This window comes from Acomys russatus, chromosome 24 (assembly GCF_903995435.1).
Source record: "Acomys russatus chromosome 24, mAcoRus1.1, whole genome shotgun sequence".
Lineage (NCBI taxonomy): Eukaryota > Metazoa > Chordata > Mammalia > Rodentia > Muridae > Acomys > Acomys russatus.
This window is the reverse complement of record NC_067160.1, coordinates 16766639-16792027: the sequence shown is the minus strand read 5'-3', so window position 1 is coordinate 16792027 and position 25389 is coordinate 16766639. Positions and strand designations below refer to the sequence as shown.

Here is a 25389-nt window from a genome sequence, read left to right as displayed (position 1 = left end):
TATTTTTTTTCTTTTTCTTTTTGAGATTATGTGGTTTCACTATATAATCTAGATTGGCCTTGAAACTCACTGTGTGTCCACATTGACCTTGAACCCACAATCTTCTTGATTCAGCCTCCTAAATATTACTGGGATGACAGGTGTGTGTTAGTACACCAGGTAAAATTTTGTTTTTTTGTTTTTTTCTAAAGAAAAGCTTAAAAACAAACAACAGACCCTTAATCTTTAAAAATCCTTGCTACATAACATAGTAAGACCCAAGACCTGTCTAAAGAGAAAAATTCTCATAAGTAAATAAATAAATAAATTTAAGTTTTAGATTGTTTTGATTTTATGTTTTGAGTAGTATTTAGTTTTAGCTTCAGATTGTTATACATTTGTACCATGATATTATTATTATTATTATTTTTAAAGGAAATGGCAGTTCTAGAATGCCTTATCCTAAACACTTGGGACTACTTTCAGATTTTAGTGTTTAAATATTTTTTAAATTTTACATGTGTGGGTGTTTGGGGCTACAGTTACATTGTGACCCATGTGTGCCCAGTGCCTACTGAGGCTAGCATAGGGCAGAGAACCTTTGGAACTGGAGTTAGGGATGGCTGTGAGTTACCATTGTGAGTGGTAGAAGGATACCTAGTGTTCTTAACTCTTGAGCCCTCTGCAGCCTGAATTTTAGAGCTGTTTTTTGGACATGTGAAACAGGGTCTCAGTGTGAAGCCTCGGCTGTCCTTGATGGCTGTGTGCTCAAAACATTTCAAGTTTTGTGGCCTTTCTTATTTTGGATTAGTGCTGTAAAGTCTAAAGTGTAAAGCTCAGTAAAAAGTTTAGGTACATGGCTATATTTAAGAATAAGTAATACGGCCGGGTGGTGGTGTCACATCCCTTTAATCCTAGCACTCGGGAGGCAGAGGCAGGCAGATTGCTGTGAGTTTGAGGCCAGCCTGGTCTACAAAATGAGTCCAGGACAGCCAAGGCTACACAGAGAAACTCTGTTTCGGAAAAAAACAAAAAGCAAAGAACAAGACAAAACAAAAAAAGAATAAGTAATACTTAATTTTTTATTAGCTGCTTTATATTAATATTTAGGGTTAGATGCTTTGTTGCTTGTGTACTGTGAAAGTTAGTGACATTTTCAGTACGCTAGTAAAAGAATATGCTTGAATTGTACATACTTTCAGGTGGGCTGTTAGGTTGTATGGAAAGGTTTAAATGAGGTGGGCAATTGAACTGCTGTTACGTTTTCTCTTTCTTGCGCAGATCAATCCATAATGGATGTTTTGAAGCATAAAAGTTTTTTAGAGGAACTATTGTTTTGGACAATAAAGTATGAATTTCCCCAGAAGATGGTGACTTTCTTACTCAATATGCTTCCCGATCAAGAATATAAGGTATCTATTGCTTCTTTCCCTTGGGACTTTGCTTTCTTTTGTTTTGTTGTTGTTGTTGAATCTTTTTCTTTTCTTGCATTTCTTCGCTGAGACTTACATCTATAAGGATATAACATGAGAGGGCATTGGTTATACTCCTGCTTGTTCAAAGTCTGCTTGGAATACACAGAATCTCTACTTTCTCTCAAAGTACTAGTGTCACTCAGCAAAATTCCAAAGCACTGCCATTTTGAATTTAAGTTTTAAAACAATTATAAACTCTGTAGTTTAAGGATATAAAATTGCACTTGCTCAAACTACATATCAATGTTTAAAAAGCTTATCTTCATTTCATCTACAACAATAAAACCTAAAGTCCTAGCTAGAAACCACCAGAATAATATTACTAAACAAGAGGAACTGTGTGTGTAGGGAGTGATGGGAGACAAACAATAAGGTAATTGAAGAAGCAAGTAGTATGTAAAAGGGTCACGTCCTCTGAAGGACAGTTACCAGGTGTGGTGATAATGTATGGATGATTGAGTTTAGATTATAGAGTTAGCGCGGGGTTAGTAGTTGCTGGTTATGTTGAGAATAGGGGGATGGTTACTAATCAAATACAAGTGTAGGAAGATGTTGTTTTTAGTCCCAGAAGGTGTGGACCCACCTCTGAGCACCACATGGTTATGGCAAAAGCATGAAATGGCTCTGGGTACATTAGGAGAGACACTGTCAAGTAGCAGTGTTTTGTGTGCCTTTATACACTCCAAAAAGCACAATGGGAAATATATCTGTGATACAGATGTGAAATAACACCAGCTGTAGTTAATACTGCAGACATTTGGTCAGATTGCTGGTCAGCTTCCAGAGCAGACAGGGTATTCACACCAGCTCACTTGCTTAGTAATGTTACTCTGGAGGTTTCTAGCTAGGACTTTATTTTATTGTTGTAGGTAGGTCTCACAGAACAAAGATAGTTTTTTTTTCTTTTTGGTTCTTAAGACAGGTTTTCTTTGTGTAGCTCTGGCCATCCTGGAACTCAACTTTGTAGACCAGGTTGGTCTTGAACTCAGAAATATGCCTGCTATTGTTTCTAGAGTGCTGGGTTTAAAGATGTTCACCAAAACCGCTCTGCTAAAGATAATTTTTTGCTGAGACTAGAGTCACATCCTGACATGGTACTTGTCCTGGTGTGCTAGAGTTCTCGAAAGAGTAACTTCTGTCTTTTTATTTATTTTTATTTTTATTTTTTATTTTTTTATTAATTTATTCTTGTTACATGTAACTGCTGTCTTGATTCACTGATAGGTGTCTTTCAGTTCGCTCTTAGTGCCCAGATCAGACACATGTCCTTCCTGGGGTCAGGCATGCTTTACTTGGAGCACTATGGAGATGCTGTTGGTGGGTCTCTGAGGGGACACTGATCCACATTGAGTTTTAGGACAGCCACGGTTACATGGGCTGTCTGAAAAAGGAGAACAAGTCCAGCCTTAATCTTGGGGTGTTGAGTATCTGTTGTATATATTAAAAAAAAAGATAATTAGCCAGGCGTGGTGGCGCACACCTTTAATCCCAGCACTCGGGAGGCAGAGGCAGGTGGATTGCTGTGAGTTCCAGGCCAGCCTGGTCTACAAAGAGAGTCCAGAAACCCTGTCTCGAACTCCCCCCCTCAAAAGAAAAGATAAAAAAAAAAAAGAATGTTATTTTGAGCAAGTAAAACTTTTATTTATTTGTTTGCTTGTTTTTTTTTTTTGGAGACAGGGTTTCTCTGTGTAGCCTTCGCTGACCTGGACCCACTTTGTAGACCAGGCTGGCTTTGAACTCACAGCGATCCACCAGCCTCTGCCTCCCGAGTGCAAACTATATTATTTTTTTCTTTTGTTTTGATTTTCGAGACAGTTTCTCTTTGTAGCCTTGGCTGTCTTGGACTCGCTTTGTAGAGCAGGCTGGCCTTGAACTCACAGCAGTCCGCCTGCCTCTGCCTCTGCCTCCCAATTGCTGAGATTAAAGGCGTGCACCCCAATGCCCGGCTAAAATTTTATATTCTTAAACCATAGCTTATAATTGTTTTAAAACTTAAATAGCTTAAAATGTTCATTAAGTTTTAAAAACTATTAAAAGGTTTTACTAATGTTTAAAAAATGCAGAATATCACTTAAAGTTACCATTATGTACTTACTTTTTCACTTACCTTGCATAGCATCATAGGTACTAACAGCTTTAAAAGCTGATTATAATATGTGCTATAAAATACTAATGGCATTTTAAATTTGGAGTTAAACTTATGTTTTCTTGTTTGCTATTTAAAAATTTTACAGGTTGCTTTTACAAAAACTTTTGTTCAGCATTATGCTTTTATTATGAAAACACTGAAGAAAAGTCATGAATCAGACACAATGTCTAACAGAATTGTGCATATTAGTGTTCAGTTGTTCAGCAACGAGGAACTAGCCAGACAGGTGACAGAAGAATGTCAGCTTCTGGATATTATGGTCACTGTGCTGCTATACATGATGGAAAGTTGCCTTATTAAAAGTGAACTGCAAGGTAAACTCAGAATTATATTCATTTGTTGTTATTAGTAACTTTGTGTATGTAACAAGTCTAAAAAATAACTTTATATCCCTAAAAATAACTTAAAAATATTGTAAAAACAATGGATATTTGGAAAATAAGTATGTCACAATTTGTAGTATTTTTAAAGAAAAAGTTAAAAATCATTCCCAGCTTAATCATTCACAAATAACTGTTAACAGTTTTGCTGTATTTTCTTTTTATATTTTTATATGCTATTATTTTATTTACTGAAAGGAATACTTTAAGCAAGTATCACCACAGTAAGTGTCCATGCATTTTAATAATTGAAAGTATAATCATGGTTAATATCAAAGTTTAGCTATTTTATTATTAAAATGCTTAGTTTTTTTTTTTTTTTTTTTTTTTTTTTTTGAGACAGGGTCTCATGTATGCAGCTCTCTTTGACTGTGCTGAAACGCATTATCCAGACCAGGCTGGCCTCACAGTCTAAGAGATCCACTTACCTTTGTCATCCAAGTGCTGGGATTAAAATAAAGTTCTGTGCTGCCGTGCCCAGCATATGATCCTTTCTTTAAAATCATAAATTTGTTGCTGTCTAGCTTAGGTATTCTTATATATTTATACTCAAAAAGTCTTTGAATTTGAATAAACCTTGCCTTGTCTGTATAGCTATAGGAAGAACTTCTATAATTTTCTCTTCTCTCCTCTCCTCTCCTCTCCTCTCCTCTCCTCTCCTCTCCTCTCCTCGCCTCTCCTCTCCTCTCCTTTCCTTTCCTTTCGTTAGTCTCTCTGTGTAGCCTTGGCTGTCCTGGACTCACTTTGTAGACCAGGCTGGCCTCGAACTCACAGCTTCTGCCTCCCGAGTGCTGGGATTAAAGGTGTGCGCCACCACGCCCGGCTATAATTTTCTTTTATGTCCACTCTATGGCTGCTACTTCTTGACCTAATGTTTCTAACACATTTTCATTTTGTTCTCTTCACTTCCCTTCCATAATTCATGCCATTGAATATTTACTATGTACTGGGTCCTATGGTTGAGCACTATAAATGTGTTATCTCAGTTAAACTTCTGGAAACTCTGAGATTACCTTCAATACCTTTATTTTTTAAGATGAAAATACAAAATCCTTGGAAGGTTAAGTCATTTACTTTGGTTTTTTGAGACAGGGTTTCTTTGTGTAGGCTTGGTTGTCCTTGACTTTCTTTGTACACCAGGCTGGCCTTGAATTTCACAGTGATCCACTTGCCTCTGCCTCCCATGTGCTGGGATTACAAGCGTGTGCCACCACGCTCAGCAAGTCATTTACTATTAAATTAAATAGCTAACAAGTGACAGTGCCAAGAAAGATTTCATGTCTCCCAATGCCAGAACTTTCATTCTGTGCCAGGACACAGGAAGGTCCACGCTGAAAGATTATGTCTTACCGACACTCAGAGCTAAACCTTAAACCAAGTGGGCAGGGGAGGTGGCTCAGTGATTAAACTATGTGTAATACAACACAAACATGAGGGCTGGAGTGAAGCTCCTCAGGACTCACTTAAATGTCAGCAGGTATGGTGGCCCTCCAGTACTACTGCCTGCAGAAGTGGAGACAGTATACACACAGCAAGCTGTGTAGCAAGACTCGCTTCATCAGGGAGTGTCGCGGACCAGCTCAGTTGGATATAGGTCCTTGGGGCCAGGAGTTTTTGAAGTGTCGGTGGGCAAGAGATAGGCGAGTGACAGACAGAGACAAACTTAGGGGAAGTTTGAGTCTGAGTGTATTTTGGAGACACACAAGCCAAGTTTTTATACACATCTCTTGAAATGGGGTGTTCTCTCATGGCTACATTATTTTTCCATACAATTTAAAAATACAGGATGCGGTATAATTGTGTTGTTATCAATCTTGAACAATTGTTCACAAGTCATTAGATTGGTATCAGTGTATATGCCCTCTTTATCAAAGGTCAATGTTTTTCATTATGTCAAATGTGTGAGTCAAGACAGTTTGCCTTTTTAGCTGTTTTGTCATTATCTGGAGTTTTCTTAAGCATCTTATTTGTAAGTCATAATGTAAACTATTCACTGGTGACTAATTCTTAGTCATGTGTTTATTAACAAGTGGAATGGAACTTAGTGGTAAACTTGTCTGAATGACCCTTGGCTATAGTTTTAAGTTCAGGGTCTCTTAGCAACACAGTTACATCTGAAAAGTTCTTGATAAGAAAGTAAAAACAGGGCTGGAGAGATGACTCAGAGGTTAAGATCACTGACTGTTCTACTGCTCTTCCAAAGGTCCTGAGTTCGATTTCCAGCAACCACATGGTGGCTCACAACCATCTATAATGTGATCTAATACCCTCTTCTGGCCTTTGAGCAGTGTATACATAATAAATAAAATCTTTAAAAAAAAAAAAAAAAGTAAAAACAAAGGCAAAAAGAGAAAACAGAAAAACAGTCAGGATGTTGCAAAAACGAGTGATAAGAGAAAAGGAGGGGCTGCAATGAGTTACTCCTGGCAGGAACATCAGACCGTTCTAGGAGGCTCTCCCTTGAGTGGGGTTGTCACCTCGGGCTCTGTAGTGATGTTTGTCACACAGACTCCACTGGAGGGGTCGTGACAAGGGAGCTCTGGGTTTGATTGAGAGACCCTGCCTCAGTGAGTAAGGTGGAAGAGCGATTTAGGATGATTCCCAGCTTAGGATGATTCCCAGCGTCAGTCTCAGGCTTCCTGAGGAGAGACCTTGTAGTTGGGCCTTGTTTTGTTCCGTTCTGCTGCTTTGGGTATGTCAACTCCTATTTTCTCATTGTCTTTAGAGGTGAGCTGTGTCCTGAAAATGGCATTTGCTTTGTGAAAGACAGAATGCCTTATATGTAAGGATAGCTAAGTATCATGGCTACTATCTTTTTAGCACTCGCTATATAAATGCTAGGCTCTTTACTTGGTACTTTATGCTTTATCTCAGTTAATAATCATTAATTTTGTAACTCAGATATTTGTGGCTCTGTTTTATAGATGGGGAAACTGTGGCTTAGGCAGTTGAACTTGTTGATGTATGGTCTTACAGCTCTAACTTACAAGTATGATTCAAAGCCTCCTCTCCTTTTTTTTTTTAAAACCCACGAGGTGTGTGTGTGTGTGTGTGTGTGTGTGTGTGTGTGTGTGTGTGTGTGTGTGTGTGTGTTTCTGCAGGTGTGCTTGGGAGGCCAGAGGTCGATGATATATGTGCTTCTGAATTGAACTTGGAGTTCATGAATTGGCTAGACTGGCTGGCTGCCCACTGAGCTCTAGGGAGCCAGCTGTGTCCAGCCCCAGTCCTTGTCCTCCTTGGGTCACACATCTGTCTGCATGGCTGCACTTGGCTTTTGATGAGGGTGCTGGGGATTCTTCATTCCACCCCGTTGGCTTTACCAGCTATTCATATAAACTCCAAAAGTATTGAAGCTTATAGGGCACCATTGCCTCATGGCCACTGTCTGCTTGTACAGTCTTTGTCTAAGTGACTGTAACCTTCCGTCAGACTTCAGCAGCATCGTTTGTTCTCCTTCCCTAGGTTGTATAGTGGATCCTAATTCATGCTTCCTGGTGAAACTCTGAATTGAAATGTCACACAGACAAGAGTCTGCTCTAGAATTTTTAATTAGCTGCATTTGTTCAAAGACTCCCTGTAATTCTCTTTTTATAGCCTTATCACACAGTTTTCTTAGGTGTGTATGTGGGAGAGAGGGAAATTTATTTTACCACTTTATTCTCTAAGATTAGTTGAATACTTGACCTCAGACCTCAGACGCTCAACAAGTTTTTGTTGTTGTTGTTTGAGATGAGGTTTCTCACTGTGTAGACCAGGCATAGAGCTCACAGAAATCCATCCACCTGCCTCTGCCTCCTGAGTTCTGGGATTAAAGGTTTGTGCCAACACACCTGGCATAACAAATTTTTTTTTTGATGAGTGCATTTCATTTAATCCTGAATCATTTACATCTTTAGTGAAGAAAGTACCAACTTGGATTTATTTAAAAAAAAAAAAAAAAAGCTGTAATTGCCTTTTCTTTAAGATAACAGGGTGTTTTCCTCCCTGCACAAGAAAAGTTATATTTAAAGCAGTGTTAGAAAAAAAGTTTGCTTGTTTGTTTTTATTATTTCTTCTTATTCATAGTTTCAATTAGATAGGATAGCAATTCTAAATGTTATGCTATTTTTTTGTTTTGTTATTCGCAGCATCCAGGGACACTGTTTCCTCTGTGTCACTGGCTCATGAGTTTCCATTGGCAGGAATTTGTAGTCTGGGATTCCTTCAGAACTGTGGATTGTGGATGTAGCTGATTCCTCTTCCCAAATGGTGTTACTTAGTTTTTCCCTTTCATACATCATAATCAGGGGAAGACAGGCCAACTTAACCTGTAAGGCTCCTTAAAGCTTAGGAGTAGAGTAGAATAATTTCATGGACTGAAAGATAAATTTATGTGTGGAAGTTAAGATGTTCAACAGAGGCCCTCCTTACTGATGAGTTTGCCAAGTACATGGCTGGTGGAAAAGTCTTATAAGGTAAAGAATCAGTTGAAAGTGATATATTGCATTTTAACTTTAAACATAGAGAAGCATTTTTATTTTCTAGCCCTTAAAAACAAACAAACCAACAATCATTAGTCAATTGTGCACATCGAGGTCAGTGGACAACTTTGTAGAGTCATTTTTCTACTTGCAACTTTAAGTAAGTTCCAGGGACTGAGCTCAGGCCACTAGGCTTGGGCAGCACCTCTCCTGCTCAGTCATCTTGACAGTTCATGTTCCACTCGTTCAGTTGTGAGGGCACAATGTTTTTAGAATGTGGTTTCCTTGGTTGAATTTCATCTCATCTTCTAACTGTTTAGAGTTAGCGTATCTTTGTCTTTCTGCCCTGATGTTTTAAAAAAAAATTTTTTTTCTGTATGTGTCATATTTTCCAGCACATAAGACAATGTTTTAACCCCCGAAAAATCCGTGCCGAAGTTGGGGGTCATCTTATAAGCAGGGTACTTACCTGTAGCTTTCTTCCCCTTGTTTCATATGTCTGATGCATATGGTGGGGTGGGGTGCCATGCCTGATTCCTGCCCCCCCTTGCTCTGTGCAGGAAGTATGAAGCAGGGAGGAACAAGCTGCACACATCTTCCTGTACCTCTAGGAGGAGGGTGTGACTGTGGATTGGCTCTCCACCAGAGCCTGCCCATTCAACTAGGAGGGCTGTGCTGACTTTGGGGTGGAACGTGCCTTAAAGGGGCATTGTAGGCTGGCACTGGCTGTCTACCAGCATTTCATAAAGTGCCTGGCTGTCTGTGGCCTGCTTGCAAATAGACACATGCCTGAGTCTGGCGCACAGGGAGTGCATTGGAAGAGGGGTTGTCTTTTATGGCAATTGTATTCCAAACATTTTAACTGGAAAAGTTAGGGTTCACATTATACTCCTAGTCGTCTTGCGTTGGTACATGCATTTTATTTTTATTGTATCTCAAAGCATATGAGCCAGTTTCTATGATACCCCTTAATTTGAAGTCATATTTTTTCAGTTCATATATTTTTTGCTTAAATTTCATAGATACATTAAAAAGAACAATTAGCATGAACAGAAAAATGTGGACTTTAGTAACTATATACCCCAGTGTATACTAAAAAAATAATACTGATAGTTGAGTATTTTGTGTGCTATGAGCACTGTGTGTTTCACAGTGGGGATGAGGGGTCCTCCTTTCAGTATGCTAGTTAAGTTGGCATAGGTTAAAAGGGCTAGTTTTCTAAAAACTGGTGTTGATGACAAACATTTTATATAGCCTAGTCCCCTCCATCCAACATTAGCCTGAACTTGGGGAGATTTTGGGGAGAGGAGATGTTAAAGAGATTTCTGGTTTTGGTGTGTTTATTTCTGAGATATACTGTTGGGTAAAACAAACAAACAAACAAACAAACCACATTTACATATTCTTTGACTAAAAGAAGGCAATTAATATGCTTCACTTCAAATCAGCACACTTGAGCGAAAAGCTAGGATGAGAATAACCTAGTGATAATTTTTTAATTGAAATTAAGACTGTATCATTAGAATGAAGAAAATGAGGTCTTCTAAGCATATAGCTGGTTCACTGTTAGCGATGAGGAGGACATGTAGTGTTAAGTACTGCTCAGTGTGCTCAGTGCTCAGGGAACATTTCCTTTAACTCCTTTGAGATGCACTCCCTCCTCTGTTTTAACAAGGAGGAATTTGATCGGAGGTCTAAGCAACATGCCTAGAGCCATACAGAGTTGAATGCTGTGCTGGGGTTAGGATTTAAGTGTTTCTGATTCTAACTTGTGTACAAATAATTCTGCATTGTTAGTGAAGTTGTTTTTTAAAAAGTAATTTTTTTGCTTTTTTTTTTTTTTTTTTTTTAGATGAAGAAAATAGTTTACATGTGGTGGTGAACTGTGGAGAAGCCTTACTGAAGAATAACACTTACTGGCCTCTTGTTAGTGATTTTATTAATATTCTTTCTCATCAAAGTGTGGCTAAGAGGTTTTTAGAAGATCATGGCTTGTTAGTTACATGGATGAACTTTGTTTCTTTCTTTCAAGGTATGAGTTTAACCTTTCTTTTGTTAAAACATTATCTAATGCTAAATTACTAAATACTAATTAATAATAGTGTACCACTGAGATTATTGTTTATTTTTTGTTTTTTGGTTTTTTTGAGACAGGGTTTCTCTGTGTAGCCTTGGCTGTCTGGGCTCGCTTTGTAGACCAGGCTGGCCTTGAAATCATAGTGATCCGCCTACCTCTGCCTCCCCAGTGTAGGGATTAAAGGTGCGCGACACCACGCCGGGCATACCACTGAGGTTATAAATAAAGTATATTATGATTTGAATTAATTTTTATCTGTAAGAATGTTAGATGTTATTCTCAGTAACATATAGTAAGGGTTTATTAAGAAATGAGCACAATTTTTTGGTAGTATGTTAAAACATTAATTTAGAAACTTAAAATCTATTTTCTCAGATTTGTAACATGTTTGTAGCAATGTAGACTAGTAGCAATTAAAATTGTTTTTTTTTTCTTATTTAAAGACAATCAGTTTTGTTTGTGACATTTACAAAATGTTTTTTAGAAACTTTAGTTTGTTAAAAAAAATTCTAACAACAGGACCAGCTGCTTTTGTATTTCATTGTAAGCTTATTTATGTATGTACTACTGTGTAAAATTGGGTGTTACTTGCTTAAACCTGGCTGAGTATAGGGAAATGTTTGATTTAAAGTTACATACTTGTGTCTGTTTGACAAAGTCCCTATGTGCTTTACTTTGTACAAGGTATGAATTTGAACAAGCGAGAACTCAATGAGCATGTGGAATTTGAATCTCAGACGTACTATGCTGCCTTTGCTGCTGAGCTTGAAGCCTGTGCACAGCCGATGTGGGGGCTCTTATCACACTGTAAAGTTAGGGTATGTTGGAAATATTTTTGTTAATGTCTTCATTTTAAAAATAATGACAAGAAAAAACACACCTGAAAAAAATCTCATGTAGCATGCAGTGTTTAATTCTGTTTCGAATGAATTGAAGTTCATCTTTCTGGAAGCTTACCTGTAAGAATATATTTTATTCTTGGGCATATTGAAATTCATTAGGCATCAGACCTTCCTAGCTGCCCCTATTTTGAACAGTTGTTGAAACTTCTGAATACTCTACCTTAAGCATTATTGTTTTATTGTAACTGTTGTTACTTGTATAATACTGTTTATATTCTTACACAGTGTTTTGCTGTATAGCCTAGGCTGGCCTTAAACTCTGTTTCTCTCACATCTCGTCTTGATTTTTCAATTCATGTGCTTCAGGCTGTCCAAGTGTTGTCAGTATAGGGGTGTGCTATCACTACTGGCTTAGAGTTTACAATTTTAAGATTATAAGCAGAAAATAATTTTCACACAACTTACAGATGTTGTTATATATGCTTAGGCATTAATTTCATGAGTCTTTAGAAATCAGAAAGAATCCTCTATTAAACCTATTAAACTGAGGATTTCATGAAGATTTTTATATCTTAACCTCATGAAGCTCAATCCATTAGGGTGTATCAGGAAAGATTGTGCAAGTCTCATCACATAGCATTGACTGGCCTGGAGTTTGCTATGAAGCCTATCCTGGCCTGGAACTCAGAGAGATCCGCCTGCCTGTGCCTCCTGAGTGCTGGGATTAAAGGTGTGTGACACCATGACCAGCCTCTAGGTAAGATCTTAGAGTGGGAATATTTTGAAGCCTTTGTTTTATTTTAGTCTTGGATCTTACTCTTTACACAGGGTTACTAGGTCAACCCATGAAAACCTATTTGAGATTTGTGGTTTTTTTTTTTCCCCTTAAATCATTTTTTATAAATGAAGCAAACCAAGACAAAGCACATAAAGGCAAGCTGTTCCTTACAGGTAATAATGGGCTTTCTTTTCATCTGTCTTTAAGTTTCTGTGCTTCTCTCAGGAGTTGTTGAATCTGTGTTCTCCCAAGGATTTACCTATTCTCTTAAAGTGGATGCCTTGCAGCTCAGTTGTAGTCTAATTGCAAGATTCAAAAGATCATGCTACTCACATTGATTTTATAGGCATGTAAAATTTCTTTAATCTCTAATAATCATGTGTATGTGTGTGTGTGTGTGTGTGTGTGAGAGAGAGAGAGAGATCAGAGAGACAGAGAGAGACAGAGACAGAGAGACAGAGACAGAGACAGAGATACAAAGAGACAGGGAGACAGAGAGACAGACACACACGCACACACACAGAGCGAGAGAGAGGGAGAGAGAGAGAGAGAAAGAGAGAGAGAGAGAGAGAGAGAGAGAGAGACAGAGAGACAGACAGACAGACAGAGAGACAGAGAGAGACAGAGAGACAGAGAGAGACAGAGACAGAGAGACAGAGAGAGGAAGACCGATAGAGACAGATAAACAGAGACACACAGAGAGGGACAAAGAATATGAATGAATGAATATGTATGTGCTAGGGACTTAATGTGTGTTAAAAAAAAACACAGGGCCTTACATGTGTTTGAAACCACAGATAAATCTCACTTACCCTGCTTCATTAGATTTTGTTTTTATATTTGACATAAATTGATGATCCTCCTGCTTTCTTCCCAAGTGCTGGGACTACAGATGTGTATGACCATGACAGCTTTTGTTATTGGTTTAAAAAAAAAAAAATCACCTGTTCACATTATATTTCATTCTGTGTTCTTCATGTCATTTGATGGTATCTTAAAAGATTTAAGGATCTCTATTATTTCCCTCCACTTGTAATTCATCCTCTTATACCCCCTCCATGCTGTAATTAATGATTGCTCCTTTCTTTGTTCCTAAGCTTTGGTTCAGGCTAGCCCCCAGCTCCCCATTTGGAGCATATTCTTTCTCACTGTCTTTCCTTGGCCCAGTGCTTCTCTTGCATGGAAAGTTCTCTGGGAAGTTAAAACAGACAAAGAAACACACACACACTTTAATCGGAGTGGTGATTCTAGCTAGAGTGAAGAACTATTAGGGGGACTTTGGGAAAAGTCTGGAAACCTCAAGCTTCATGACTTTTCATCAAATAGCATTCCTTGTGCGTTCGTAGTTCCTGTTTAACTTCAGCTGTGGAATGTATTTAAAAACTGCCATACAGTGTAAGGTTTGCTTGCTCATTTACTCAGAGTAGGTTTGCTACAGGCTGGTCTACGTTAGGCACTGTCTACATCTTAGGTATTTGGGGCATTGAACAGACAGACATGTTATTCTCATGGATACAGGGCAAACAGAGATTTACGTTGTTATTGTGCTCTTCTGTGCATGTGTGCGAGAAAAAAGCAGGGCAAACCTGAAAACCAGAGGCCTTTCTGAAAGAAGACTATGAAGGAACAAGATGTGTGAAGAATAAAAGAGTAGTGGTGAAGATGGGGGAGGCAGATGGGAATAAAGTGTCTCCTGTGGAAGTGCTTGTCTGTACAGGAGATTTGTGTCTAGCACAAGAGAGTAGATAGGATTCATTGGAGAGAGAGGGATCAGGTTGCAGTTTAGGTTCTTGTAGATACATTGAAGAGTCTTAGATTTTAAAAAGCTTATGATCACATTTATACATGAAAGACTAAGTGTAGATGAGGCAGCATGGTGGTGGAGCTCTTGTATAGCTCTAGGAGCGGGTAGTTTATTTAAGATGTTTTGAGAAGCCAAGTCATGGCTATTTTATTTATTACTTGTAGAAGTGAGGAGGAGAATCATGGCCTCTGAAGATTGATGGTGAGGGAGCTTTGGAGAAAGAGGAGATTTTGGCCAGTGGGTACAAAGTTTAAAACTGACCAAAGAACTGCCTTTGACATTTGCTGCTTAGTATGATGATCATTGTTTATAACATGTATATTTCAGACTTTTTTTTCAGAGGGAGCTTGTTTTACATTTGTGTATTTTTTTAAAGATAAGACAAATTCATTTTAAAATTTAGTATACATGGTCATGTATATGCTATGGCACACACATGAACGTCAGAGGACAGTTTGCTAGAATTGATCCTCTTCTTTTTCCATATGGGTACCGGAGATCATCCTTACATCATGAGGCTTGGAGGCAAGCACTTTGACATCCTCAGCTACCTCCTGGGGCCTACCACCCCCCCCCCCTCGTTTTTCTAGACAGGGTTTCTCTGTGTAACAGCCCTGGCTGTCCTAGACTCACCTTGTAGACCAACTGACCTCTAACACACAGTGATCCACCTTCCTCCACCTCCCGAGTGCTGTGAGAAAAGGCATGTGCCACCATGCCCTCCTCAACGCCACTATTTAAAAGTTCCTAAAAGAATGGGTTTTAAAGTACTTTCAGTATTTAAACAGACAAACAAACTCTTTTTTTCTTTTTCTCATTTTTTACTCTAAGGGGGCTGGAGGGATCAGTGGTTAAGAGCACTTGCTGCTCTTGTAGAAGACTTGAGTGTGGTTCCCAGCACCCACATCAGGGGGCTCACCACAGTCTGTGAGCCCAGCTCCAGGAGAACCTGGAGGCATTTGCACTCACATGCAGGCACACAGCTATATATAGCTAAAAATAAGAAAAAATAGATCTAAAAAAGAGAAAAAAAGATAGGGATCTGAGCTGATAGCTGATAGGTGATAGACACACCCACCAAGTTGTCACATTTAACTCCATAAACAAATTCAAGTATTTGTTCATTTAAAAGATGCCGTGCCAATAGTCTAAACATGAGATCTTAAACATACCCATGAAATTGTTATATTCAAGATATATGTATTATATATGGATATTGAAGATATATTTCAGATACAGAATTAGTAAACTTGTTGTAGGTATTTGCTGAGATGACTTGACTATCAGATAATGTGTACAGGGGACGAAAAGAGGCATAGAAAAATGAATTCAGAGAAATCAATTACTTTTAGAGCTGTTTGAAATGTCTGTGAGATGTCCAAATGGAAATCGTGAAAAGACAGCTGGTGTGAGTCTTATGCCCAACAGAGAAATCTGGACTGAGGCTATAAACTTCAGATGCTTTGGCCTGTAGATGGTGCTTATAATTAGGTAGTAAGTGACATCACGAATGTAGATGAGACATGAACCATGAAGAAAGAAGGGAGAGGAAACCCAGAAAAATGGGAAGTCTCGAAAGCCAGTAAAAACTGAGTCAGAAAGCCAGGCGGTGGTGGCGCACGCCTTTAATCCCAGCGCTCGGAAGGCAGACGGAGGCGAATTGCTGTGAGTTTGAGGCCAGCCTGGTCTACAAAGCGAGTCCAGGACAGCTAAGGCTACACAGAGAAACCCTGTCTCAAAAAAACAAAAGCAAAAACAGAAAAAAACTGTGTCAGAGCTGGGCGCAGTGGCCCATGTCTGTAATCCCAGGACTCAGGAAGGCAGAGGCAGGTGGATCTCTGCGTTCAAGGCCAGCCTGGTCTACAAAGCAAATCCAAGACAGTCAGGGCTACACAGAGTGATCCTGTCTCCGGAACAAAACAAAACAAAAAACACAACAACAACAACTGATTCTGGAAGGTAAGACTGACACAATGAGGTTATAGTTTTATTCAGATTGTTTTCACTGTGTTGCTTGGGGTGAGTTTGGACGGGGAATTATGTTTATCTCTGTGATAGTAAGAAATTATTGGTTCTCAGCAGTGGTTTATTTTTTATCTCTGAACGTCAGCATTGTAGCATGCTTCTTTAGATATAAGTGCCCCATCTAAGGAGTATAGAAGACAATGAGAAAGAGGCCTGTGCAGTTTCTCCTGCAATCTTGCAGTAATGGAGAGATGTTAAAGAGCATCTAGTTTCTAAGTAAGATTTTTTTTGATGAGCATCAAGATGATACCAGATGTCACCAAGGCACTCTATGAATGCTTTCATCCAGCCCTCATAGCATCTCTTCGGAAATATATGGCAGCAGCCATTTCATTCAAAGATTAGACAACTCTTTTGGTTCACACACTGCAAGTACAAGCTGAATATGGAAGCAAATATGTCTGATTTTCAAACTAGTGCTTTTTACCGAATTGCTAATATTTATTTTTCAGTGAGAATAACCAGAACTGTATTAGCAGCAGTACTGACAGTTTTTAGACATGGAAACTAGAAGAGGAAATAGTATTTAAGTTAAGCATCTATTTTGTATTTACATTCTCTATTATAAAATATAAAAGCAAATGATTAAGTAATATGAAAGTTAGGGGTTATATGGTTTATTGTCTTTGTGTAATTGCTTCCATCTACTGACAAAGTTAGGTTACTGCAGACTCAGAGAGTCTCACCTTGACTCTTGATATGTGCTTTCTAATGAGGCCTAGTTCTTAGACAGACATAGGCTTTTTATACTCAGTTTCAGTTGTATCTTCATGACTTCTGGGAGGCAGGTGGGGTTATGCCCATCTTATGGAGAAACTCACAGGTTTTCAGTAACTTGTAACAGCTTATAAATGATGAATTATCAGTATGCACACTAGGGTGAGGAATCAGGTGGAGGATGAGGCAAGATCATCTGAATACTGTGTTACAATGTGCTGTGTTTAGAAATGGAATTAATAGGTCATATTCAAAAGTACTATTGCCAAGTGCGGCGGCGCATTCTTCTAATCACAGCACTCTGGGAGCAGAGGCAGGTAGATCACTGTGAGTTTGAGGGCAGCCTGGTCTACAAAGTGAGTCCAGGACCTGTTTCTGGGGAGCGGGCTGGAAGCACACTCAATACTGTTGGTTAAGTTGTTCTGTGGTAAAGTTTTACTGTTTAGACTAGTGCTCAGTCATAAAAGGCATTCTGCCCAAATTCTGAAAATGCCATATTTGGTTTTCAAAGTTTCTTTTTCTTAAAAACTTTCTCTCCCCCCTCCCCCATCTATCATCAATCAGCTATTATTATTGGGGGTTGGGAGGGGGTTGTATGAGTGCACCACAGTGTAGGCGTGGCAGTCAGGTATCAGTTTTTCCTCCAGGATTTGAGTCCTGGGGGATGAACTCAATTGGTCAGACTCAATGGCAATTGCCTTTACCTGCTGAACCATCTTGTTGACCGTCAGAGTTTCTTTATATGTAAATTAACTTCCACTTTAGTTTGTTTAAGACAAGTTATTTATTATTAACTTGTGTCATTAAATTTTTTCAGTGAAAGATGGGGAATAGAATGTGTAAGATAATATTTTTATAAAGATAAATTTTATACAGGATAGAGTGGGACAAAGTGAGACTGTTGGCAAGGTGACCAGATAAGTGATGTTTGGACTGGATGGTGGCAGCAAAGTAGGCGAGGACCTATATGATTATGTCATGGAAGAAGTGACAGGACGTGGAGAAGAGCAAGGTAAAGGAGAAATGAAGACTGAATGGGGAGTATGGTGTGGTGGATGCAGAGGATCAGGAGTTCAAAGCCAGCCTGGGATACATGAGGCTCTGTCTAAAAAGGAAAAAGAAAAAGAAAACGAGGAATGTAAGATTCACCTGTGTTTTGTAAATGTGATGGTGATTTATATAGGTAGTGGATCAGGTTGATGTACTTGTCTTTGATGCTACATGCACTTCTTTGTTTTACATTGCTTCCCAAAATAATTAAGAGAATTTCATAATTCTCTTAATTCAGATCAGATTTGTTGTTTTAACCTTTTTAAAATTACACAGTGCAGTGGCTTGTCATGTAATTTCAAAGTTATGCAACCACAATGTATTAATTCTAGAACATTTTCATTGTCCCCCAAAGAACTATTTACTTACCAATTCTGACTTCCCAGTATCTCTTGGAAACTACACTTTCTTTTGGAGGGAAAGGGGAAGAGATTTTTATTCTAGTCCTTTGCATGCATGCATTTACATTTTCATGTAACTTACTATTTGAGTGGATCCATTTTGTCATAAAGCATTGTAGTTGCTTTTCACAGTTCTCGGATACTGCAATTGGTCCGCAACATTTCTTTTTCTGAGCCAAGATATTACAGGCTAATTATAGTGTGTGTATGTTCTATCTTCCTTTTTTACTGTGTATAATATCCATAGAAAATTACTCTTCAGCCATTTTCAGGTAAACGATTCACTGACATTTAAGCCCACTGCCAGTGATTTCTAACCATCACCGTTATTTATTTCTGGTACTTTTTTTTTTTTTTTTTTTTAAATCATCCCCAAAGAGGCTCTGTATTTACTGAATCATAATAGTAATGAATTTATAGTATTTTGGGGGAGCCATTGAAGTGAAATATGTATTTAATCTATTTAAAGCATTTTCTAGCTTTGCTTCGCTTTAAGGACTATGTAGAAGGAAGCACATTGTATTGTGTAATTTTTATATTTGTCATTGGCTGCCACTTTTAGTTTATCAAGCAATGATTTCTTGAAACAAATTATAGAAGTTATCTTGAAAATATATGCATTTTACCTCTGTATATGCAATGTTTACAATTATATGTAATTTAATGTTGAAAATATCCATATTTATGTACCATGAAATTTATATATATATGTGTGTATGTTTGTATGTAATTTTTTTTTTTTTTTAATTTTAAAGGAAACTCAAGAGTATACCCGAAATGTTGTAAGGTACTGCCTTGAAGCTCTTCAAGATTGGTTTGATGCTATTAACTTTGTAGATGAGGTACGTTTATATATACACACATATATGTATATATAATGAAAATAGGCCTAAAATTTATTGAGTTGGGGCTGGAGAGATGGCTAGCAGTTAAGAGCACTGGCCTCTCTTCCAGAGGTCCTGAGTTGAATTCCCAGCACCCACATGGCAGCTCATAGCCGTCTGTAACTTCAGTTCACGGGATCCGACAACCTCACATGTGGCCAAAACAGTAATTTACATAAAATGAAATAAAAATTATTAGAAAATATTTGTTGTCTTAGGGGTTGAACCCAGGACCTTGTGTATGCTGTGCAGATGCTGTACTGCTGAGCTGTATCTCGACCTGTCCGCATGTATGACTTAGGCATATATAAAAGCATTTAAGGAAAAAGGGTTAGATTTCACTTAATGTTGAACATATGAGGATCTTCATGGGATAAGAGTAGAGTTGGTATTATAATGACTTCACACAGCCGATGAAAAAAGGGTGGCTAAATCTTTGGCAATTAGGAAATTTCAGAGTATCTTAATTGTGTTTGCTTTTATCCTAGAGGACAGAGGCATACTTTTTCCAACTTAAGTGTATATGTGTCATTTTTTAGGAATAAGTTGAAGAAGTAGGAGTATTTGCATAAATATGGATGAGGTGGAATAGATTAATTAAAAGTATATTCCAACTTTATTATTTGGACAGTGTTCCTGATAGAAAGTGGAAGAATGAGTTTGAACAAAGTTTGTTTGTTTTTAAATTAATGGTGAAGAGGGAGTTGACACAGGGCATAATCTCTTGGCACTGAAAAAGTCATTCCTTCTTTAAGAAACTCCCTTTCCTTTTAGAAACAGCTCAAACATGCTGAATACAGATAGCGCTCCCCAGTTGGCCAGCCCCCCAGTTTAAGTTCTGAACCCTGGGCAGATGGGACCCAGTTGTGTATATGTGTATGTATGAGTGGTGAATTATTGTATTTCTTCCTTTTCAAAAAACTAGTTTAGCATATAAAGTTATTGGTTTCATTCTGGCATCTTTATACACAGTTTGCTTACCTGACAAACATTTTGACACAGAAATTTACTGAAAAGTTAGGAAAACAAAGAACTTTCTTTTCTGGACTCCCCTGTATTACTGATTTTATTCCATGACTACTCAAAGCTTTAATACTCACTTATTATGAGTTATAACATTCATGTATATAAGCAAAATGTACCTTTATAATCATTCCTGTATTCTAAGCATCTAATTCTTAGAAGTCATTTATGTCTTAGTAGTTGCTTATTGGTGTGTGTGAGTGTGTGCATGTGTGTGCATGTGTACATGCAATTGCGTGGAGATAACACAGACAAGTTTGAGTGTCATTCCTTAGGAGCTGTCCACCTTGTTTTTGAGACAGGATCTCTCATCGACCAGCCAGGCTGATTGGCTAGCCCTAAGGATGTACCTTTCTCTCCCTTCCCAGTTCTAGGATTATAAGGAAGTAACAGGATGCCTGGCTTAAAAACAAAACAAAACAAAACAAAACAAAAAACCGTGAGTTCTAGGAGGATAGGACCCAGATCCTCATGTACACATTACTGATTCTCTCTCCAGAAGTCAGTGAGTTCTTCATAGCAAAACGATGGGATTCAGAATCACTTTGGGCCAGGCGTGCCATCAGATGCCTGCAATCCCAGCTCTCGGGAGCAGAGGCAGGAGGATCTCTGTAAGTTTGAGGCCGGCCTGGTCTACAGAGTGAGTCCAGGGCAGCAAAGGCTACACAGAGAAACCTTGTCTCAGGAAAAAAGGAAAAGAAGAAGAAGAAGAAGAAGAGGAGGAGGAGGAGGAGGAGGAGGAGGAGTCATCTGGGGCAAATTTATTACCATGTCTCAGATCTGTTTCTGGAATACTCTTAATGTTTCTTTAACTTTCCAGACAGTGGCATTTTTAAAGGTATAGATTCATTATCTTGTAGAATGTTCCTCAGTTTTGGTTTACCTCATGATTGAATCCAGATTGTGTATATTTTCCAGGAATATTATAGGAAGGTTTCTGAAGGCTTTCATTGCATCTAATCTGATGGACTGTGTTTGTCCAGGGTTTGCTCGCTTTCATTACTCAGTGTGATGCCTGCCAGGCTTGGTCAGCATAGAGTTGTTCTTTTTCTCACTGTAACTAAGAAGGTATTTTGTGAGGACACACCTTGAAACTACGCAGATATTTCTTTGTTCTCATTCAGTTTCCAGTTCACTAGCTTAGTTACATTATGACAGGGTTTGTTTTTTTCAGTCAGAATGCTATATTCTGTTTGGTGCTCAGACTGTCTCAGGTGTCTCCGATTTGATCCCAGTGAGAGCCCCTTCATGTTGAATCTGTGTCCTTTGCATATCCCTCCTTTTGAATACTGGCATGCTTTATGTCCCTTCAGAGCCTTTAGGCTTACCTTATGGTTCCCTCCTTCCTGTCCTGGAGTCTACATTTGTTAGGAAGGGCACCTGATACTCTCTAGTGCAGAACAATGTGTAGAAAGCAAGAATTGGGTGTAGGTGTGTTCATGCTTTGGGCATTTCTTTCTCCCAGGGTTAAGTAAGCAGAAGGCAGGAGTGTACATAGGAATATAGATATATCTGCATCAGTCTGTATTTTTATAACTACATATGTAGTGATGGCTTCAAACTTACATTTTAACACCAAGGAACTTTTTCTAGTTTGGTATTTGAATCTTCAAAACTTACTCTTGAGATGTTGTTCTTTTCAAAGCCATGCATCTAATATTTTAAGTATTGATTTCAAAAACAATGGGGAAATTAAACTGTGTGGGACTATGTTACAATGTTTAAACCTTGAAACCCGTGTTAAACATTCTTTGATTTGTGGATTTTGTTTACTCCAGCCAGCTCCTAACCAAGTCACCTTTCACCTGCCACTACATCGCTATTATGCAATGTTTTTGAGTAAGGTGAGACTATTATTAATGAGTTCTCTTGTTGGTGTTACTTATTATTTGGGGGAGAATATTGAATTACTAACTTTTTAATCATGGATTTTTAGGCTGTGAAATGTCAAGAACTAGATTTGGATTCACTTTTACCAGATCAGGAAATGTTAATGAAACTAATGATTCACCCACTCCAAATTCAAGTATGTATTCAGTCTTCTAAAACATCTTGAATGGGATTTCTTGATTAAATCCTCTTCCCTTCATGTTACTGGATGCTGGACACGGAGAATTAAATTTTGATAGAATAAGAACAATTTCTCTAATCTGATTTTTAAATTTTATTTGCATTTAGAAGTAAGATGGGTTTTCTAGGTTCAAAGTTGAGTTAGGTTGCATTAAAATGTAGACTGTATTCATTGACTTTGACCAATTAGATTTATTTATTTATTTATTTTAAAATTAGATTTATTTATTCTGTGTTTTTTTTTTTAATCACTATATATATTTTTTATGTTACTGGGGGGATTGGGTAGGGTTAGAGGGAAAAATAAACACTGAATTTTCAAGAACATTTCAGTGAAGTTAATATAAATGTATCCAGAAGCCATACTGGAAAACTAGATCATTCATAAACTTTAAAGAAGACAGCTGTATAAAATATAGTCATAGTTTGTATATTAAAAATAAACCTATATAGTGTGACAGAGTCCTACTTGAGGTACACAGGGAATTTGTTGTCAGCCTTGGATATATAGTGAGACCCTGTCATAAAAACAAAAACAAACAAACAAAAAGTATTTAATTTGAATACCTTAAATAATTAAACTTAATATCTAATGTTGGGCAAAATGTTAAGTTCATACTATGATTAAGAAAAAGTGCTTTAAATGATTAATACAATTTGATTTTATTGAATTTAGATGATATATTTTCTAATTCACTTTTTATTAGGCTAGTCTTGCTGAAATTCACAGCAACATGTGGGTGAGAAATGGTCTGCAAATCAAAGGACAAGCCATGACCTATGTCCAGTCTCATTTCTGTAATTCCATGATTGATCCAGACATGTACTTATTACAGGTGAGCCTGCTCCATATCCAGGTGTCATGCTTCAGAAGAGGTTTGATGTGCCTGGTATCTTAACTTACCGAGGTGACAGTGATGGTGGCAGAAGTCAGGTCATTGAGAATAGAATATATTGCTTAAATTTCCCAAAGGAAGGATGCGTGCCTTATGGGCCACAAGGGAAACATCAGGCTTTAGTCAAGAGGCAGAGACAGGGTTGGATGTGATGGCACATACCTTTAATCCCAGTACTTGGGAGGCGGAGGTAGGCGGATCGCTGTGAGTTCGAGGCCAGCCTGGCCTACAAAGTGAGTTCAGGACAGCCAAGGCTGCACAGAGAAACTCTTGTCTCGAGAAACCAAAGAGGCAGGAACAGAAGCCAAGAGAAAGCCCAGGCAAGCACCGTTTTGAGGGGTTCTGTAGGCAAGGCAAGGCAAGGCAGAATGAAGGAAGGAGTTTACATAGTTCTGTCAGGCTTTGCAGCACAGGGACTGCACCCACTTGTGCTGTGTGCAGCCTTGGGTGCATTGAGGGCTTGGGAAGTGCTCCGTTTGTATGTGAGTTGGGTGAAGTGGGTGGATGCTTGTGCAGGCTGTGCGCCCAGATGAGTTTTCTGCTGTGTTTGGAAATTCACTCTTCCAGATAGCGTCAGTGTCCTTTAGTAGTCCTTGATGCTGTCTCTGGCTTTGTGTGGCTCATGGCTGTGGAAGGAGAATAAGATACAGAAAATCTAAAAGCATGACTAGTATAAGAAGCAAACTTAATGTGAGACATAAAACTGTCCTTGTGTTTTTTAAAGGTCTGTGCTTCTAGACTTGACCCAGATTACTTTATATCGTCTGTCTTTGAAAGGTAAGCATACGTTTATTAATGCAGGTATTAGCAAGTATCTGGAATTTGGCTTAGTTTTATTTTCTAAAAAGTGTATTTGCACTATTTCCTCTTCTAGATTTAAGGTGGTGGACTTGCTGACCATGGCTTCACAGCACCACAACACAGTACTGGACGCGGAGCATGAGCGGTCCATGCTGGAGGGCGCGCTCACGTTCCTTGTGATTCTTTTGAGTCTTCGTTTACACTTAGGTAACCCGCTAGTACAGAGCACTATTAACTGCTGTTTCTTTTTCTTCTTCTATCTCTCTGCTAGTAGCTTGCTTATGGAAAAAGAAAAGGATGTGGATATATTTAAACATACTTTTAAAATCTTTATGTATCATTAATACATAGTTTAGAATAGTCTTTAAAAAATGCTTTGCCTACAGGAGCTCTAGTATCAAGGCTGTGAAAGTGCCATTCAGTTTGAGCTTGGCAGGTTTTACTCTTTAACTTAAGGCATTTTATGTTTTCCAGTTCTTTTTATAGGTTAATTCTGTTTTTAATATTTTAGGGATGTCTGATGATGAGATTCTCAGGGCAGAGATGGTCGCCCAGCTGTGTATGAATGACAGAACGCATAGCTCTTTGCTTGACCTCATATCCTTTAAAAAAGTAATTTTGTACATTTTATACTTGGATAACAAATTACTTTTATGGATTAAAAATATCTCAATTGTGAAAGGTGTTTTTAAAACTTGAGGACATGCAGCAAAAGAAAAATAGCAGTTGTTTGCTGCAGGGAGTGTTCAGGGCAGCTGCGTGCATTGTCACCTCTTTCTGTGTCTCAGCAAGGTTTTCTTAGACTTCAGGGTTGACCTCAGGGCTGATAGTTTTGTACACATAGGACCTGGTTCTCTAATAATAACCTCGGGGAGAGGAAGCTCAGCCTTTTGAAAATGGGATTCATGCTTTCTTTCCTTATGTAGCCAGGCAGCAATACACAGAGCTTAGAGAGTCATCCTTTCTGTTTGCTTGTTCTTCAAGCTGGGTTTCCTCTGTATAGTCCTGGCTGTCCTAGACTTACTTTATACATCAGGATGGCCTTGAACTCAGAGATAACGGATTGTCTCTGCCTTCAGAGTGCTGGGATTAAAGGTGTGCACCATCGTGACCTGTTGTGAAAGTCTTTATAATTACCACTGTCAGAGTTTTAAATATTCCCAACATTTTTGTTAGAATCAGTCTTAAAGAAATTTCAAGTTTATGGGTTATCCTTTACCTACAGGAAGTAGAGTCCTTGGTATAAAACTGTTCAGCAGTATATTTTTTAATTAAAAATATTTATTTTCCATGTAATGATGTTTGTTTACATGCATGTATGTGGTGCACACACATGCCAGGTCCACACAGACATCAGAAGAAGGTGTCGTGTTCCCTGGAACTGGAGTTACGGATGCTTGTAAATCACTGGGTGCTGGACCAACCCTAGGTCCTCTGCAATAGCTGCCACTGCCTTTAACCACTGCGCCATCTTTCCAGCACCTGCTCCCCTTAGTAAGTTAAAAAAAAAAAAAAAATTGACGTGTTTTAGGTAGGATCTCACTGTGTGGTCCTGTTTGGCCTGGAGCCTAACAGTGT

The 25389-nt window shown here is 38.4% G+C and overlaps 1 protein-coding gene and 1 non-coding gene across 2 annotated transcripts in view; both read left to right on the top strand.

Annotated features, from left to right (window-relative positions):
• The window catches only part of Ubr3 (ubiquitin protein ligase E3 component n-recognin 3), a 135854-nt gene that overhangs the window by 34643 nt on the left and 75822 nt on the right, over positions 1-25389 (top strand). Inside the window, exons 8-18 of the mRNA XM_051167088.1 lie at positions 1261-1391; positions 3689-3917; positions 10296-10475; positions 11205-11338; positions 18893-18979; positions 21823-21888; positions 21981-22070; positions 22822-22950; positions 23735-23787; positions 23885-24018; positions 24323-24407. Of these exons, the coding sequence (XP_051023045.1) occupies positions 1261-1391; positions 3689-3917; positions 10296-10475; positions 11205-11338; positions 18893-18979; positions 21823-21888; positions 21981-22070; positions 22822-22950; positions 23735-23787; positions 23885-24018; positions 24323-24407 (1318 nt within the window). The remainder of the gene's footprint in view (positions 1-1260; positions 1392-3688; positions 3918-10295; positions 10476-11204; positions 11339-18892; positions 18980-21822; positions 21889-21980; positions 22071-22821; positions 22951-23734; positions 23788-23884; positions 24019-24322; positions 24408-25389) is intronic.
• Positions 2521-2720, top strand: LOC127207816 (small nucleolar RNA SNORA3/SNORA45 family). The gene has a single exon (XR_007833016.1). It is a non-coding gene; the product is annotated as a small nucleolar RNA SNORA3/SNORA45 family (small nucleolar RNA).